Source organism: Macrobrachium nipponense, chromosome 1 (assembly GCF_015104395.2).
Source record: "Macrobrachium nipponense isolate FS-2020 chromosome 1, ASM1510439v2, whole genome shotgun sequence".
Classification (NCBI taxonomy): domain Eukaryota; kingdom Metazoa; phylum Arthropoda; class Malacostraca; order Decapoda; family Palaemonidae; genus Macrobrachium; species Macrobrachium nipponense.
The window spans coordinates 170,744,505-170,764,129 of record NC_087200.1 but is presented as its reverse complement, the minus strand read 5'-3'; the positions used below and the strand labels follow the sequence as shown (position 1 = coordinate 170,764,129).

The window sequence follows — 19,625 nt, the reverse complement described above, 5'->3', positions numbered from 1 at the left end:
AGAGCTGTTGAACTTTAGACGTCTTCTTGACTCCGTACTGCAGAAAGCAATGTCTACTCTTGATACTTGAAGGGCAGGTTACTCCTCAAAACCAACTTGTAGGACGTTTCTTCTCTGAAGGCTTGCTCAACATCAGAAAATCTCAGCCGCGCGCTCTCTGAGTGTGGACGACTTGACCCAATTCCGATCAAACACTCTCCTGCGCCTTCTTCCTCTCTTATCCTTGGTCTCTTCCTTCTTCTCTTACCCCTCTCCGATGATCTCTCACTGATGATCTGATCTCTGATCTCTCTACTTCCTCAGGGAATACATATATATATATATATATATATATATATATATATATATATATATATATATATATATCCTATATATTATATATATATATATATATATATAATATATATTATATATATATATAATATATATATATATATATATATATATATATATATAATATATATATATATATATCTATATATATATATATATATATATATATATATATATATATATATTATATATATATATATATATATATATATATATATATATATATATATATATATATATATATATATATATATATATATATATATATATATATATATATATATATATATATATATATATATATATATATATATATATATATATATATATATATATATATATATATATATATATATATATATATATATATATATATATATATTATATATATATATGTATATATATATATATATATACATATATATATATATATATATATATATATATATATATATAGATATAGATATATATATATATATATATATATATATATATATATATATTATATATATATATATATATATATATATATATATATATAGATATATATACGGTGATCTGAGGCAGAGCTGAAGGGGGCAGAGCATAACAGCATACATCACAAACTCCCAAGCTGACAGGAACGTTTTAGAAGGATCTAGGCGAATCGTTACATCACAATACGCTGCGTTTTCTGACAACATGCCAGTGCGTGTTGAGTTCTGTAACACACCTGGGGATTCTCGAACCATCATGAGAACAGGTGCCTCCAACACGTGCGCGAATGCCTCTTTGCTGCAGACCTACTTGAAGAAAATGCATTTTCATTTCCTTCAACTTATTCTTCGCTATAATGCGATTACCATGACAGTCGGACACCACCAAGGGAACACTGTGACCAAAAGGCATTGCACAGACATGCTGTGTGGTAGGTCAAAGGTCCGTTTAGATCATGTACGTAGAAGCTATGGAACGAGCATCGGACTCCACCAAGGCAACGTTTGACGGACTTTATTTATGTGACCAAAAGGCATTACACACATAGGCGTGTTAATGTTCTACAGGGAGTCTAGTCATGTATGTGCATCCATCACTGGCTGTGAATAGTCATATACGCGGATGTGCGACAATGAACATCGTAAAAGATACCATCTTGGAGAATGAGAAACAGAAGCACAACACCTTCACCAGGACAAGTCGCGACCGCTGACTAGAAGGTTAGCATTGAACGTACGACCACTGACTGGAAGGTGAACGTAGGACCTCCTAGGAGAACAAGACAAAAATGGCTTGGTTTCTTGGAAACTGGAGAAAGGCAACCTCTCTCTCTTAACACTTTCATATCCAATTGACGTAATAGTATGCATAATTACCCTACCCCCCTTTCTACCTGACTGATGTAGCTCAACGTAAAATTTACCGAAATTTTTCGTATGTGTGGTAGGGATAAATTTTTTAAATTTTCGGACAAGTAGCGATTTCCATAGGCTAGACCATACCTTGGACCGTGTAACTCGGGTATCAATATGCCAGCCAAGTAGTTCCTGTAGACAAGTGTGTTTGTTTACATAGTGACGTCGCGAGAGAACAATTTTCCGATATGCATTCGCAAAGTTTTTACAGTAAAAGTAGCGTAAAACGCGTTAGTGCACCCCATAAGAGACATTTAGAATTTAGGCAGGGCTCTGAATCTCCAGATGACAAGATAACGAGGCTACTAATGGATTATGACTTTTCTTGGAAGGCTCGTAGGATTAACCTTACCCCAACCAAGTAAGCCATGGAACTGCTTCGTCTGGAGTGGGAGGACGAACGATAATGTTGACAACTGTAACTTTTTTTTTCATTTTGATCAAGTTATATCGTCAAAATGAAACTGTTGTCGTTACCAAAGTAATTTTTCTTGAATCTCCCTTTATTCTTCAACTTTTCCTCTACATTTTCGTATATTTACAAAGTAATTTCTATGAAAAATACCTGAGATAAGGCTCTTCAAAAAACAAAAATTTTCTAGCAATAATTCTCACCATACGCTGAGCAGAGCGCTCTGTTTCTTACCCTCTTTTCTATCAATTTTTTCACCAACTGGACTTATTTGTTTTTCATTGTTTTATATGTCAATATTTAGAGAATTGTGTTGGCTTTCTCATAAAAAATAATTCATTCACCTAACTGTTGTAGCTTTTGAGCTACGAACGATTATGTTGACAACGGTAACATTTTTTTTCATTTCGATCAACTTATAACATCAAAATGAAACTGTTGCCATTACCAAAGTCATTTTTCTTGACGCTCACTTTATTCCTCAACCTTTCCTCTACATTTTCGTAAATTTACAAAGTAATTTCTATGAAAAATAACCGAGATAGGGCTCTTAAAAAAAAAAAATTATGGATAATTCTCACCATACGCCGGGCAGAGCGCTCTGTATCTTACCCTCTTTTCTATCAATTTTTTCACCAGCTAGACTTATTCGTTTTCCATTGTTTTATATGTCGATATTTAGAGAATTGTGTTGGCTTTCTCATAAAAAATAATTAATTCGCCTGACTTTCATAGTTTTTGGGTTACAAACAAAAATATAAAAATAAGTAAAGATTTTTTTTTCGTTAAATAACTCCCATTTTTTCGTATTTAGAGGGCTGGGACTCTTATTCTGACTATTCTACCACAAAATATAAACATTTAGAAAAAGGACAGCAAAATGAACGTTGTTGGCATAAAATTTCTATTTTTGTTGAATTTTCGAAATAATTATTTTTTCGTACTTTCGAGCGCTCCCAGACACCTTGGGTCTCAGTTATGCTCAGTGCTCAAACTATACAAATAGAAAAGTGTTAAAATCACCAATAGCTGTAGGATGCAGAATGAAGAATTCTGGCAAGAACATAAAAATTCTAAAGACAACTGGTGGGAAACAGGTGATTACTGTAGAGAGAGAGACAGAGAGACAGTCCTAGTGGGTCCGCCAAGTTATTTTCTTCATTTTGAATGCCAGTCACACCTAACAGTACAAAGATAAACATATAAGCTGACTTTAACAGTAGGTAAGAATTATTCCAAATAATAGTTGATAGTGATGCTCATAATCTTTACAAGGCAGTGACAATACTTGACTGTAATTTAAACAAAAACCTTAGTATGTATAACCTGTATTGATGTTTTGTAGAAGATAAATGTATTAATTTTCTTCTTTTCTTTTCTTTCTTCAGAGTTTTCCCATTTTCTGAGGAGGCTTACAATTACATGGGCTTTTTATTCGTTTCATACAAAATATTTGTTCACTTTTCATAATTTTTACCCACTTATAACAAAGTACAACACTTATGTTGTACAATCATATTTACAAGTTTGAGAAAATTCCTAGTGATGCTTACTACCACCAAGTGCTACAAACTTAAGTCTTTTCTACTAGAGAATTGTTTCTGCGGTAAATCTAAGGAGAAAATCACCAACGCTACAAAGCCATCTTCTTTCAAATCAAAAGACAAATTCAATAACTGCTTTTGCAAACCTGTCAAGGTACTTACTATCTTAATGTTTTCTGAAGCACAACCTTGACATCCACATATTGAAAGGAAATGATTAAGAAAACAACCCCTTTAAGTTATGAAAATAAAATCCATTCTATAACATGAAGAATAACTGAAGAAACCTTTATACCTCAAATAAAAATTGATGTTTATCTAAACACAAAAAGTTACTCACCAAATCCACTTCATCATACTGCTCTGCAACACTGGATGATGGAGGTGGTGTTGATTCTGACAGCGATGTGTGGTTACAGCACAAGGTAAGAGTCTGCAGAACTAAACACCAGCATCTCATACTAACGCTGCCACTCCTTTCAATAAAAAATATACTGTTATACAAAAAAATGTTTTACATAGAATCCTATTAACTATATAAACACCTTATTTTCACATCTTGGAAATCACAGGATCATCAGACTTGAATCCACTGAGAAGAAACATTCTCCACCAGACAGATGCTAGCTCTACCCAAGGATAGCTGGATATCACATACATGGCACTTCACTATATACACTTAATTCTTAATTTCACATAACATTCAGGATTAATAACTCACTGACAATACCTGACAACTGCTGCCAAAAGGGCTGCAATGGCCCTGGGAGTAAGAGGTATGGTTGGAGAAACGGAAGGGGTATATTTGCCACCCGCTAACTCCAAATTAATGCCAAGCCAAAGTCCTAATACACACTCCAAATGGCTACCGTCGAACTGAAACGAATACAGGAAACACATTTATTAAAAGGTCTCTTCAGCATGATGAAATAAATTAAATTATAATTATCAAGTTTCATAAGGAGCAACAGTTTTCAAACCTTTATCATGAAAATATAAGTGACACTATCTGTGAAGAAATATTCTTCAAGACAAATACCTATTAGATAATCACATTAATTATTTCAAATTAAAGCAAGAAGAGCAAAACAAACCTGCATGGACAGATGCAGCAGAATCTTTTGGAAAACATCTGTCAATAACTCAATGCTTCCAGTCAAGTCTCCCGGTCCGCATATTTCATTATCTCCCCATATGTTGTTATTTACCTGCGAGGAATATACGTATGTATTAACCAAAATAAGCTTTCACATTCCCTATGGCAACAAAAATTGACCCTGTAGTTACCATACAAATGACCCGGTCCCCAATTGCAGGAATAGACTGACTCTCTCATTAGCAACACCTATGGTATTGAATATACAATTCCTGTCATCTTAGCCTAGTCTGTACGGAATCCAGGGCCTATATGCCATGGTACAGTCCCAGACAAAACCCCCTTTCCCCCTTTTCTGGGTTAATCACGAATATGGTAACGTTGCACTGTTCCGAATCCACTGAGAATTTGGAAACTACCTTAGCGATACTAAAAGTGATGAACCACTATGAGAGAGAGAGAGAGAGAGAGAGAGAGAGAGAGAGAGAGAGAGAGAGAGAGAGAGAGAGAGAGAGAGAGAGAGAGAGAGAGAGTATATTTAACCAGCAAGCATTAGTACATACACAGTGTGTGTTCATGCTTGTTAAAAAATGTGCAGTACAGGTAATTCATATTTGGAAGACAAAAGAACAAATATCAATTTTGTTGTTGTTAGTTGCATGGACTAAATTTACATAAAGCAGGGAAACAAATCTTTACATTCCTCGAGAGATTACAGATGAAAATCTCTCTCTCTCTCTCTCTCTCTCTCTCTCTCTCTCTCTCTCTCTCTCTCTCTCTCTCAACTATACAGTTAACTTGAGTCTCTGTAACCAATAGGTATTAGCACACACGCAAATGTATGTATGTGTGTATGGGCATACTGTTAAAAAATGTGCAGTACCTACAAGTAATACCTACATCTTTGGAAGATAAAACAAAAAAATTTTGTTGTTGTTAGTCGTAGGGGCTATAAAGGGTGTGACCAGCAGACAGAAAGTTTAAAGTTTTTCCAGAGATTAAAGAGCTGAATTTTGTTTTGAAGGTATGTCAGCAGCGCTAGTAAATAGGTATCATCTTCTAAAGAAATTATTTTTTCTTTTTTCTTTTTGCAGAAGAATCTTCAAACCATTTTGCATTCAAAGTAATGAGAAGGAATAATTCTATTCTTCATGTAATCAGTAAAATACTTACACTATTAAAAACTAAAACTATGTACTGCATGCAAAACACACACGTCCTCGTCAGCTTCGCGTGTGTAAACGTTCCTTCTCAGAAATTAACAGAGTAGTATAACCAACACCTGATTGGCTGGTTGGTTGCCATGGAGATCTGTTATCCAATGACTGCCCTCTTATTCTGTTCTATTTATATACATATGCCGTGGTTGGAATATTGCCATGATCTTGATTTTCTGACTGCTGATGGCAAAAATTACTCAATAATTTTCATATAATTATTTCTTCGTGAAAATAATAATATAATATGATCATTTTAAATTTAATGTTTAGTGGTATGAAAAATACCAGTGTGTTGTAGTGATGCATCATCAATATAATGGTATGAAAATACCACATTGTGTTGTAGCGATGCGTAATCACTAAGTGCAAATGCTTTTCCCTGACCATCCTCAAAATTTAAGACTCTTCAAGATCGATATGGTAAAATATATTCTATAGTCATACTTATTGTTAAAATTCACAAGATGAACTGCAAGAAATTATTATATTTTGATTATGTACATATATTTTTTGTATTTTATGGAACGTTTTTGAAAGTAATAACGATAGTGAACATATGGTATCAATTCTCCCACTACTTTATAATAGGTGATCTTAATTATCTCGCATTCATTAACAGTATTATATTAATATTTATTTAAATACTAAACTGTAATTAATAAATAACAATAATGAAAAATGTTATTGTTATAATACAATTAAGTTTGTTCATACTTACCTGGCAGATATATATATAGCTGTACTCTCCGAAGGCCGACAGAATTTCAAAACTCGCGGCACACGCAGTGGGCGGCCAGGTGGTAGTACCCATTCCCGCCGCTGGGAGGCGGATATCAGGAACCATTCCCATTTTCTATTCATATTTTATCAGTGCCACTGTCTCCTGAGGGGAGGCGGGTGGGCACTTAATTATATATCTGCCAGGTAAGTATGAACAACTTAATTGTATTATAACAATAAACATTTTGTTCATGAAACTTACTTTTGGCAGATATATTATAGCTGAATCCCACCTTCGGCATGGTGGAAGAAACGACAGAATAGGATTTGGTAGGAAACTTTAAATTAAGTAGATGATATACACCTTGGTTCCTTCCTCACCTGTTAGCAAAGTAGACTCTGTGATTACTGTCCACTTCAGCCTGCTTGTGCTTAATCAGAGTTGCCAGCCAGGTGGAGACCTGTAGTGCTGGTGCGCTCTGGATGCTCTGTCAACGGGGACGTGACCTCAATGTGACAAGAGCATAGAGCCATACAAATGAGGGCAACGAAGCAACTGATCACCACCTGACCAACTATCCAAGACCCCCTGTACACTAAGCTAAGAGATGGGAGGTCTTCACCAAAGCCTCACCACAACCAAAAAAAACACAACAACTAAAAACTAACCTAAACCTAACTAAGGGATAGGGAGAGAGCTACCTTCAGCCCCCAAGACTGTGTCTTGCAGAAACGTATGGCCCAAGAGAACAACCAGTCCTCGTATATCGTTCTCACATCTCTAAGTAGTGTGAGGCGAATACTGAATTGCTCCTCCAAAAGTGGCGTCAAGGATGTCCTTGATCGACATGTTCCTTTGGTAAGGCAAGCGAGGGGTTGCGGACAGCTCTGACCTCGTGAGCTTTCACTCGCAAGAGGCTCAAATCGATCTGTGTGGAAGACGAATGAGCCTCTTTAATGACGTCCCTCAGGAAAGAACGCCAAGCGTTCTTGGATAATGGTATATCGGGTCGTTTATTAACCGAACACCAGAGATTATCTGAGGGACCTCGTACTTCTTTCATCTTGTGGACATAAAACTTTTAGAGCCCTGACAGGGCACAGGACTCTCTCAGGTTCTTGGCCCACAAGGCTTGTCATACCCTTGATTTCAAAGCTCCTTGGCCAAGGGTTCGACAGGTTTTCATTCTTTGCTAAGAAAGTGGGACTCAAAGAGCAGACAGCATTGTCCCCTTTGAAGCCCACTCTCTTACAAATGGCCTGAATTTCGCTAACTCTCTTCGCCGTCGCCAGAGCAGTTAGGAAAAGAGCCTTCTTAGTCAAGTTCCTAAGAGACGCTTCATGAAGAGGTTCGAAAGGACTCGACATTAACAGTCTAAGGACTAAATCCAAGTTCCAAGAAGGAGGCCTCGCCTGAGGTATCTTGGATGTCTTCAAATGTCATCAGGAGATCGTGAAGATCCCTGTTATCAAGACAGGTCCTAGTCCTCTGTGTCTGAAGACTGCCGACAGCATACTCTTATATCCCTTGATGGTCGGGACAGCCAGCTTCTGTACATTTCTTAAAAATCAGAGGAAATCGGCTATCTGGCTCACAGAGGTAGTGGAAGAGGAAATTCCCTCCTTTCTACACCATGCCCTGAAGGAAGCCCACTTCGACTGTTGCAAAAGCTCTTCGAGGACGTTCTCCTAGCATTGGGCGATCGCCTTTGCCGCCGCTGCTTTAGAAAAACCTCTCGCTCTGCGGGCCAGCTTTTCGATAGTCTGAACGCAGTCAGACCCAGAGCGGAGAGGTTTCGGTGATATCTTGCGAAGTGGGGCTGTCTGAGTAGATCTTTCCTCCAGGGCAATGTCCTCGGAAGTCTATGATGAATGACATTACCTCCGTGACCATTCTTTCGCGGGCCACATCGGGGCGATCAGGGTCAACCTCGTCCCCTCGATGCCGCGAACTTCCTTACTACTTCCCCCATGATCTTGAATGGCGGGAAGGGGAAGGCATACAAGTCCAGGTTCGTCCAGTCCAGAGCAGAGCGTCTATCGCGACTGCTCCCGGATCCAGCACAGGAGAGCAATAAAGAGGCACCTCTTTGTTCTCGACGTCGCAAATAGGTCGACTAACGGACACCCCCACAGTCTCCAGAGCTCTCGACAGACGTCCTGGTGCAACGTCCATTCCGTCGGCAGGATCTGATCTTGTCGGCTGAGAAGGTCTCTCTGACGTTTCTGGACTCCTGCGAATAAAATCTCGTCAGCCCGGATCCTTATCCGTCTCGCATCTGCCCACAGCAGAATCTCCCTCGCTAAATAAAAAAGAGGACGGGAGTGTGTACCTCCCTGCTTCTTTAGGTACGCAAGGGCTGTGGTGTTGTCCGAGTTGACTTGGACTATTTCTTTTCTCTGCAACCTTTTGTTGGAAGAACTGTAGCGCCAGAAAAAACCGCCGCTAGTTCCTTACATTGATGTGCCAGGACACCTGTTCCCCCCTCCAGGTGCCTGACACTTCCTCCCCTCCCAGTGTTGCTCCCCATCCCGACACCGAGGTCGTCGGAAAACAACATCTAGGTCTGGGCTCAGAAGCTTTTAAGGGACAACCCCTCTCGAAACTTCCGAGGATCTAACCACCATCTTAGATGGTTCTTTCACCGATTTGGTGATGAAAAGGGTCGCATTCAGATCCTCTCTGACTCTCCATTCGTCTGCTAAGAAAACTGGAGAGGTCTGAGGTGTAGTCTTCCCAGGGAAACAAACTTTTCCAGCAAGGAAATGGTTCCCAGCAGACTCATCCATTCCCTCGCCGAGCAAGCTTCCTTCCCCAGGAAGGCCGAAACTCTCTCTAAGCCTTGCAGCTGTCGTTCCTGGGACGGAACGCTCGAAAAGAACAACCTGATCCATCTGAATCCCCAGATACACGATGGACTGTGTTGGGGCTCAGATGCGACTTTTAGAGGTTGACCAGAAGTCCCAGGGACTTCGACCAAGGCCAAAGTGAAATAGTGAAGGTCCTTCAGACACCTTTCTTCTGACGATGCTCTGATCAGCCAATCGTCGAGATACAGGGACACTCTTATTCCTGCAGAATGTAACCATCTCGCTACGTTCTTCATGAGCATGGTAAATACCATCGGAGCCGTGCTTAAACCGAAACAAAGGGCTCGGAATTGCCAAACTTTGTCCCTTAGCATAAACCTCAGAAACTTTCTTGAAAGATGGGTGGATAGGCACGTGAAAGTATGCGTCCTGTAGGTCCAAGGACACCATCCAGTCGCCCGGTCTTAAGGCTCCTAGAACCGACTGAGGTGTTTCCATCTTGAATTTTTTCTTTTCTACGAAAAGATTCAGGCTGCTTACGTCCAAGACTGGACGCCACCCGACACGAACTGCTTTGGTACCAGGAAAAGTCTGTTGTGTATCCTGGTGACCCCAGGTCTAAGACCTGCTCCACCGCTCTTTTCATGATCATTTGATCCAAAAGATCTAAAAGAACCTGATCTTGTCTCCCTTGATACGACGGGGAAAGATCTCTGGAGTCGTAGAAAGAGGAGGAGGGTCCACAAAGGGGATCTTGTACCCCTGTTCCACTATCTTGAGGGACCACGCATCTGTATCTCTCTCTCTCCACGCACCCGCAAAGAACTTCAGCCTGGCTCCGACAGGCATCTGAAGGACTTTCTTCTCACTTAGAGGATTTAGGTTTGAAGGAACCTCTTCCTCTTGCAAGTCCTCTCCCTCGAGGAGCAGCTCTCGAGGGAGGAGCGCTACGAAAGGGTTTAACCTTCCTAGGAGGTCGTCCAGACGACGACGTGGTAGGGACTGCGGGACGTCTTGAAGACTGGGCCAAGAGATCCTGGGTCGCCTTCTCTTGTAGGCTCACTGCCAGGTCCCTTACCATAGCCTGGGGGAAGAGATGGCTCGAAAGAGGTGCAAAGAGAAGCTCTGCTTTCTGCGATGCAGAAACAGCCCTCGCTGTAAAATTGCAGAGAAGCGCTCTCTTCTTGAGGAAGGCAGTGCCGAAATGAGACACTAACTCTTCCGAACCATCCCTGACGGCCTTGTCCATGCATGACAACACATTGGACAGCTCCCCCAGACTCAAAGAATCAGGACTCCTAGATTGAAGATCCAGGACTCCTAGGCACCAGTCTAGGAAGTTAAAGACTTCCAGAGTCTTTAACAGACCTTTCATGTGATGGTCGATCTCCGTTGGAGTCCATGAAATCTTAGCGGACGATAAAAGTGATCTCTTCTGGGCGTCTACCAGACTATGTTCCCCCCTCCCCTTGGGAAGAAGACGGGATCTTAACTCCTACTTCAGCTTTGGTCTCATACCAAATGCCGCCTTTCCCACTGAGTCTTGAAGGAGGAAGGGCGAAAGTAGACTTGCCCTGATCCTTCCGACGTTCCATCCAATCCTGCAATTTCTTGAATGCTCTCTTAGTGGACAAGGAAGTCTTCATCTCCACCACTTCCGAAACCTTGCCCTACTTCGAAGACGAAAACTGAGAGGGAGGAGACTTAGGAGCTGCAGGCTGGAACTTCTCACCAAACAAAGAACGTAACAGCCGAACCAGCACCTTGTAGTCGGAAACCGACGAAACTGCGGCTGTTCTTCCTCACTGAGCCGCGGACTACTAAGGCTCTCCTTCCTCCCGCAGAGGCAAAGGAGATTGAACCTACTGGAGAGGGCGTGCGCCCAACAGGTCTAGCCTTCAACAAAGGCTTTCGAGGATGACTAATATCAGCCTCTTCAAAGCGACTGACCTTCTGTCGATCTTTAGAGCTCGAACCACGAAGAGCGTCCTGACCGCGCTGCGCGTCAAGAGAGGTTACTCTTAGTCTCTCTCGAGGAGCGTCCTTACGTTTCACGCTCAAGCGTCCAGCTTTCGCTTTCAAAGCGTCCTTCTGAGCGCTCTTGAAAGCCTTTCTCCACAGGCAAAGCGTCAAGCAAAACATCCCGACGAGCGTCTTCAAAAGCGTCCTGCCGAGCGTCTTCAAAAGCGTCCTCCAAGGCGTCCTGTCGAGCGTCCTCAAAGGCGTCCTGAACGTGCGGGCGGAGCAGAGACGAACGAGGAGACGGAAGAAGGAGACTGCTCGTCCTCTTGACAGGCAGTCTAGCGTCCTTCCTTCGTTTAGGCTCAACTGCTGCTGGGGCGAGTCTTCCGAGCCATTAAGGCCGACAATTGGTCTTGAAGCGACGCAAGAATACTCTTCGTAGGTGAAGAACCGAGAGGAGGTGAAGGGGGGGGCTGGCAGCACCTGCGAGAGACGAGGGGCGGGGGAACGCCTCCTCCTTCTCAAAGGTACAGCAACCTGCCTCTCCGAGGCGCGAGAGAGGCGCTTCTCAGCGTCGTCCTCTGACGACGTCCTACCTCTCTTCTGTGGAGGAAACAAGCGTCATACGACGCAGGCGAAGACCGCAACGAGAGCGGAGAGAGGGGACGTAAAGCGTCCTCCCTAGGAAAAGTCCTTTTCAAACGGACGCGAGTCACTCCGAGCGCTCCACCCCTTGCGCGGGGAGGGCGCCTCGGAGGACGAAAAACAGTCCTTAAGGATGCGAGCCTGAGCACGCTCCTTGGCAGCCTGGGAAGTAGCAACAGGTCCTGCCGAAGGGACGCCAGATCGGTGGGGAGCCCCCGTAACCCTCTTGCGGCTTTCGACATGCCCACTCCCTGAGTTCTGGGAGTCCGACAGAGGTCTAGACCTAGAGGCATTATGGGGGGGGCCGATCTGACGCACCCCCTCCACAACACTAGGGGCACGATCACACACTTTACTCGAGCCGTTTTCAAGGGCCAACACTTTGGACTCTAGAGTGCATAATGACTCTAGAATCAGAGAAAGGGCATTACCTTCTCCAGACACAGAACTAGGGCCCATCAGGCAAAACAACACAGGATGGTGAAGCAAAATTCTACTGGTGTTAAAATAGGAGAAATGTTACTTCCCTTACCTTTCGTAGAACCGCTCTTGGAGGCAGACCTCCTGATCCTATCGCGCTCCAACTTACGCCGATATGATTCATACACCTTCCATTCATCCTCAGTCAAACTTTTGCATTCAATGCAACGATCAACCAGCAAACAAACATGCCCCCTACACCCCATACATACTGTGTGGGGGTCTACCGATGATTTCGGTAGCCTCACCTTGCAATCACTTCTCACACACACTCTGAAGCTCACTGAACTTGATCCCGACATCACGTTCATAGAAAAGCCAATCCAAAATCCAAAAACAGTCCACTATCGCGTATGCCAATCCAACAATCCAGAGTCAAAACCAAAAGTCAATCCAGATACTTATAACGAGTCAAAATCCAAAAATCCTGGGCGGAGGTCTGTAAACAGGTGTTTACCGACCGGCGACAGAAAAAATATGAATAGAAAATGGGAATGGTTCCTGATATCCGCCTCCCAGCGGCGGGAATGGTACTAACTAACCACCCTGGCCGCCCACTGCGTGTGCCGCGAGTTTTGAAATTCTGTCGGCCTTCGGAGAATACAGCTATATATATATCTGCCAAGTAAGTTTCATGAACAAAACATAATTAAAGGGAAAAAATGTTTTTGCTACAGTAGTGATGTTTGTTTCATTATGCATCTGACCTAACATTTCCGAAATCTGAAAAATTCCAAAAACGGAAACATCAGATAAATGAATGTGCGTGTACACGCATCAAGGCTTGGCATTTTTACAATTATTTTATTATCTTGGGATTCTTGTTTAATCTTGAGGTTTTCTATTCAATTCTCGGGATTAGTAAGAAAATTACCGTAACTTGACTAGCAGCAGCACAAATCTAAATGACTCGGCCATTAGCATGCCAAATTACCAACCTTATGAATTGACGCTCTCAGAAAAGGAACTCGCATGATACATGAGATACATGACAAAACCACTGCTTAATGGTGAAAATTTGGGGGTCACACGATGTGCAAAGAGCTACTGACAGTTGGTTTACATAATTTACAAACCTCACTTAATGTAAAGTCAAATCATTTCAAATTGAAGCATTGTTACAAAAAGAAATTAATTTCCAGCTTCAAGGGTATTTCATTTATAAAATATTTCAAAGTTGCACACAACCTGCATCCAAGTCAAACTAATTCAGGTATTTTATGAAATCTCCTTCACATCCTGACTTACAAAAATGCATAAATTTGGTCACAAACCTTTAATGGAGCTGTGATAGCCAAGCTCAATCTAGACGTATGTACTGCAGCCATCATGTGCAATCTCAGTTCTGAAAGAAGAGACACTCCAGCCTCTAATCTGGCATCAACAGCTGTTGAATGATCTATACCTGGGTGAGATATAGTAAGAGGGGAATTCACAAGGTCCCCTATGCGGGAATCCTTCCCAACACGATTCGAAGTCTGTGCTAGGAGAGGTGGTGGTGGATAGGGTGGGGTCAAACTGAAAAAAAATGAATAAAGTAATTGATCACGAAATGCACCTCTGATATAAGCTATTATCTTCAGGTGTAGTCTTTAAATTATCCAATCAAGATTAAATTATTCTCTCATAGCACTAATTAAATTCTTGTCTTCTGGAGAATCATTATCCTTACTTTGACATTGCCAACTCATATGTAGGAAGATTGTTGTTTGCAGGTCCACCAAAAGAAGTAGGAATATCTGCTAAATATTCTCCAATCATATCTTCAGACTCTGAACTATCTTCTAAATCAAGAAATGAGTATTTACCTGTAAGATAATCATACATGTCAGTACTTAACATAGAAATGAAACCCTGAAATCATTTCATCAGAAATGTAAAACATAAAACTACAGGTGACACTGATCAAATCATATTCAAAATTGCCAGAGGTTAAAATATAAAATTGAACATAATTTACAGCAGCAAATATCTACAGTTGGAGGCTTATCTTCAAATGAATATACACCTTATTACCAAATAACCTCAAAAGTGTCTTGAAAAAAATAAAAAATATATTTCCTCTAAACACTTTCAAATGAGATTCATTCATGAGGAACGCAACAGCACACACCAGTCTAAAGGAAAGAAGTTGCTAAAAAGAAATACTTGGGTCAAAGAGAAAAAGATCCCAATTGCTGTACCAGTTTCCAATTAAAATAAATCACTGAAATACCCAAGAAGTAAATTCATACAATTTTTCATACCCTACGTTTTATAATTGTTCAAATAATATTCACAAACCCACTAAGTACTAATAAATGCTGCCAATTTACCTAAAGTAACTATAACAAAAATGACTATGATATCCAGTGAAACAAAAAATAAAATTAAGATACAAAACATGAAATAAAAATAAAATAATAATCATATTTTTCTGAAGCTACCAAATTAATACCATCTGGTCAATTTGAAAGCTCAGCCATAAAGTGAGTTGCAAATAAAGGTTAATCATACAGTAATTTCTTTGTAAAAAGGCTTCTACAGACTTAACAATATGACAAATTTTTAATCAATTTGTATTTTTCATAGCTAACAAACCTGAAGTTTTAACAATAGGATAATTTTCTAGCACCAGCTGGAAACCGGTAAAAGCAATGAAAGACTGTAAAACAAGGAATTCGTGGCATCTGACAACTCATGCATATATAAAGTGGATGCTTGGTCATTGACCAAGCTTGGACCCCTGCAACATACCAGTCTTTCTTCCAACCCAGGATATGTGAGGGGTGGCTAGATGTGGGCAGTTAACATGAAGACCTCAGGTTTTAAATTGTTAGCCATGAAAAATACAAATTGATTAACAATTTGTCATTTGTTCATACGCGAAATAAACCTTTGGTCTTAACAACATGATAGACTTACACTTGGAGGGATTCAGCCCGCCTGACCACCCTTCCTAGAAGATCAGAGTCCTAAGAAAGGGAGTCTGACCCCGTGAGCAAATAGATATGTGAGAAAAAAAAAAACTCAACCTTCTGGGATGAAACACAATGATAGATATCCAGATTCATTGTATTGGTGGAAGATAAAGACTGGCATGTTTCTGGATCCAAGCTTGGTCAATGACCAAACTACCACCTCGTATATGCATGAGTTGCCAGATGCCACAGATTCCTTGTTTTACAATCTTTGTTTTTACTGGTTTCCAGCTAACACTAGAAGATTATCCTATTCTTAAGATCGAAGGTTTGTTCCATGCACGAACCATAAAAGATTTTATATTTTCAAGATTTTTGCAGAATTCCTGACTACAGTGTTCCCCCCGTATTTGCGGGGGATGTGTACCAGGCAACCCCCCAAAAATTGCTCAAACCCGCAAAAAGTTAGAACTCCCTTCTAAAAATACCTATATCTGCCTATCTTAAAAGTTCAAATACCAAATGAACACTTAAAATATCATCCTATGTCAAATATACCATTGAATTGGTATTATTAATATCATTTCAAAGTCATCTTAAACATTTTACCATTAGAAATATAAAAACAGCCAATAACACAGAGAGAGAGAGAGAGAGAGAGAGAGAGAGAGAGAGAGAGAATAACTCCTTATGATCAATACATATATCTTTTTCAGAGAAGAGAGAAAGAGAGGACTAAACAATTATGCTTGTCTGTATATCAATTTCTTTTGCTGAGAGAGAGAGAGAAGAGAGAGATGAGAAGACAGAGAGAGAAGAGAGAGAAGAGAGAGAGAGAGAAGGAGAAGAGAGAGAGAGAGAGAGAGAGAGAGAGAGATAAAAGAAGGAAGAAATAGAAACACCAATTGTATACCTTATGTAACATCCTACATCAAATTTACCTTAAATTATCATCATGTTAATGTATGTATTAACTCTTTCATATCCGCTTAGTTTTGAGCACTGTGTCCCCAGATATCCAAGGTGTCTGGGAGCGCTCGACAGTGCGAAAAAATTATTACATATTTTGAAAATTCAGCAAAAATATAAATTGTATGCCAACAACGTTCATTGTATTAACTCTTTCATATCCGCTTAGTTTTGAGCACTGTGTCCCCAGATATCCAAGGTGTCTGGGAGCGCTCGACAGTGCGAAAAAATTATTACATATTTTGAAAATTCAGCAAAAATATAAATTGTATGCCAACAACGTTCATTTGCTGTCCTTTTTTTCTAAATCTTAGTATTTAATGGTGGAATAGTCAGAATAAGAGTCCCAGCGTTATTCAACAAAAAAAACAAAAAATCTTTACTTTTTTTTATATTTTCGTTCCTAACCCAAAAACTATGAAAGTCAGGCAAATGAATTATTTTTTATGAGAAAGTCAATAAAATTCCCTAAATATTGACATATAAATCAATGGAAAACGAATAAGTCCAGCATGTGAAAAAATTTATAGAAAAGAGGATAAGAAACATAGCGCTCTGCCCGGCGCATAGTGAGAATTATCGCTATAAATTTTTTTTTTCTTTTGAAGAGCCCTATCTCGGTTATTTTTCATTGAAATTCCTTTGTAAATATACGAAAATGTAGAGGAAACGTTGAAGAATAAAGGGAAGGTCAAGAAAAATGGCTTTGGATACGGCAACTGTTTCATTTAGATGTGATAAATTAATCGAAAAGAAAAAAATTTTTACTGTTGTCAACATTTATTGCTAAATAAAAAAATTTTGAAGAGCCCTATCTCGGTTATTTTTCATAGAAATTACTTTGTAAATATACGAAAATGTAGAGGAAAAGTTGAAGAATAAAGAGAGAAATAAAGAAAAATGGCTTTAGGGTCACGAGAGGGAAGTGTAGGTGTGATCAGCTGATTTCATTGTGAGAATTTTACTACGCCAGGGATTTGAGCATGCGCAGTACAGAAACTACTTTGCTGGCGTATTGATACCCGAGATACACGGTCCAAGGTATGATCTAGCCTATGGAAATCACTAATTGTCCGAAAAAAGAAAAAAAAATACGTACGAAAAATTTCGGTAAATTTTACGTACCGCTACGTCAGTTGGATAGATAGGGGATAGAGTATTTTTACGTACTATTACGTCAGTTGGACATGAAAGGGTTAAATTGTTTTAGTATGATAATTTAGGGTATATTTTTTTTGAAATCTCAAATTAAGCAGTGAAATATTAAAATAGACAGTTATAAGTATTTTAGATAATGGGATACTAGGTATATGGCAGTTGTAAGCCATTTGTAAGGAATTTTAAAGGGGATTTTTGCATTTCCTCGGCAGACCTAATACCACGTAAAAGTGGAGGAGCACTGTACTGCCCAGGCCTGAGGAAGATGTCAACTTTTGAAGTGGCAAATAGGTCCAACATCAGTTTTCACCAAAGCTTCCAAAGGTCTAAGCAGACCAGTGGACCCAAGGTCCCTTGTCCTCAAAGGCTCAATTTGTCCACTAATACATTGATCCTTCATTGGACGAACATTGTAATTATCTGGGTGTTGTTCAGGTCTGCCCAGAGAAGAAGATCTCTTGCTGCCTCATAAAGAGAGACACACAGTTCCTTGCTTTCCTATGTAAGAGAGTGATGTCATATTGTCCAAGTGGACCACAATTGCTTTGTTCTTCTCTTCTTGCAAGAAGGACTGAAGGCCTAAATGCATAGCCTTTAGCTCCTTCACATTTATATGAAAGACTTTTGTTCTTGGGACCATATCCCCAATACTCCCCTCTTCTCCAAAAGAGCTCCCCATCCCAGGTCTGATGCATCTGAGAAGAATTTCAGGTCAGGGCACAATGGAAATAGGACTTTCTTTGCAAAAGTCTCTCCTCAGAGTTTCACCAAAGGTGGTGCTCCTTATTTCAATTATCGCTGTAAATACATGCGAGACTGGAAGAACATTCCTGTTCCAGCTTGCTTTCAAAAAGGACTGCAAGGGACTGATATGCAGTCTGCTGAGGAGGATGCACTCTTCCACTGACAAAAGAAAGTCGAGCCAAGGTTCATCCTATTATTGGCTGAACATTCTCCCAGAGAAAGAATCTTGTGCACCTTAAGCAAGATTCTATCCTTTTTGGGGTTGGAAAAACCATAAAATCCTGAGACTATTATCATCCCCAAATACTGAATTCGCTGAGAAGAGATCAAATGGGACTTTGGGGTTCACTAAGATTCCTAATTCTTGTACTAACATGAGTCTTCCTGAGGTCCTTTGTGCACCGACTCCAAATTGGTTCTGAGATGCCAATCGTCCAACTGCAGGGAGATTCTTATCCCCTGCTGGTGGAGCCACTTGTGATGGAAGCCATTACTCCGGTGAATACCTGAGGCGCTGTTGTAAGTATGTAGCAATGCGCACAAAACTGATCAATCTTTCCCTTGAAAACAAACCTGAGGTACTTCCTTCAACTAGGATGAATAGGTACATGGAAGTACATGCCCTGTTGGCCTAAGGACATCATCCAATCTCTTGGGTGAATGGACGACAGGACTGACTGGTGTTTCCATCTTGGATTTTTTCTTCATAACCAAGACATTGAGGGTGCTGACTTCCAGGAAGGGCCTCCAGCCTTCCAACATTTGGGGACCACAAAATGATACTTGTAAAAACCTGGAGAATGAGAGTTCTGCAATGGTGCTATTGCCCCTTTTTCCGAAAGAAAATAACTTCATTCGCAAGCGTCGAAAAACTCTGACCCTTGAGAACAAGCAGTCAAGACGAATGGCAAGTTGACTAAGGGAGGCATCTTCACAAAAGGGATAGTATAATCTCCTTTCAGAACCTTCACTGTCCGAGTTTCTGCTCCCGTCTTCTGCCAAGCTTCCCAAATGAATGAATGAATGATTGGAAGTTTTCTGGCATCCTGACATCGAAGGTCATTGACGCCGATATCGTTTATTAAAAATAAAGAATAAAATATTCAATTAAAAACATAAAAACAAATATGTCATTATATAAGTTGAATAGCTTTCAGGAGACCTGCTTCTGAAATAAATCTAAAAATACTGCTAGCATTGTACGACACATCAAGTCCAAGAATCTTGGCAAGGATGAACC

At 40.2% G+C, this 19,625-nt stretch overlaps 1 protein-coding gene across 7 annotated transcripts in view; it reads right to left on the bottom strand.

Annotated features, from left to right (window-relative positions):
• Nucleotides 1–19,625, bottom strand: part of LOC135219822 (baculoviral IAP repeat-containing protein 6-like) — a gene marked incomplete at its 3' end in the record, with an annotated part of 560,877 nt that overhangs the window by 205,370 nt on the left and 335,882 nt on the right. For all 7 annotated transcript variants that reach the window (XM_064256914.1, XM_064256918.1, XM_064256921.1 and 4 more), the window contains 5 exon segments: nt 4,021–4,156; nt 4,411–4,556; nt 4,775–4,888; nt 13,889–14,132; nt 14,287–14,422. In XM_064256914.1, the coding sequence (XP_064112984.1) occupies nt 4,021–4,156; nt 4,411–4,556; nt 4,775–4,888; nt 13,889–14,132; nt 14,287–14,422 (776 nt within the window).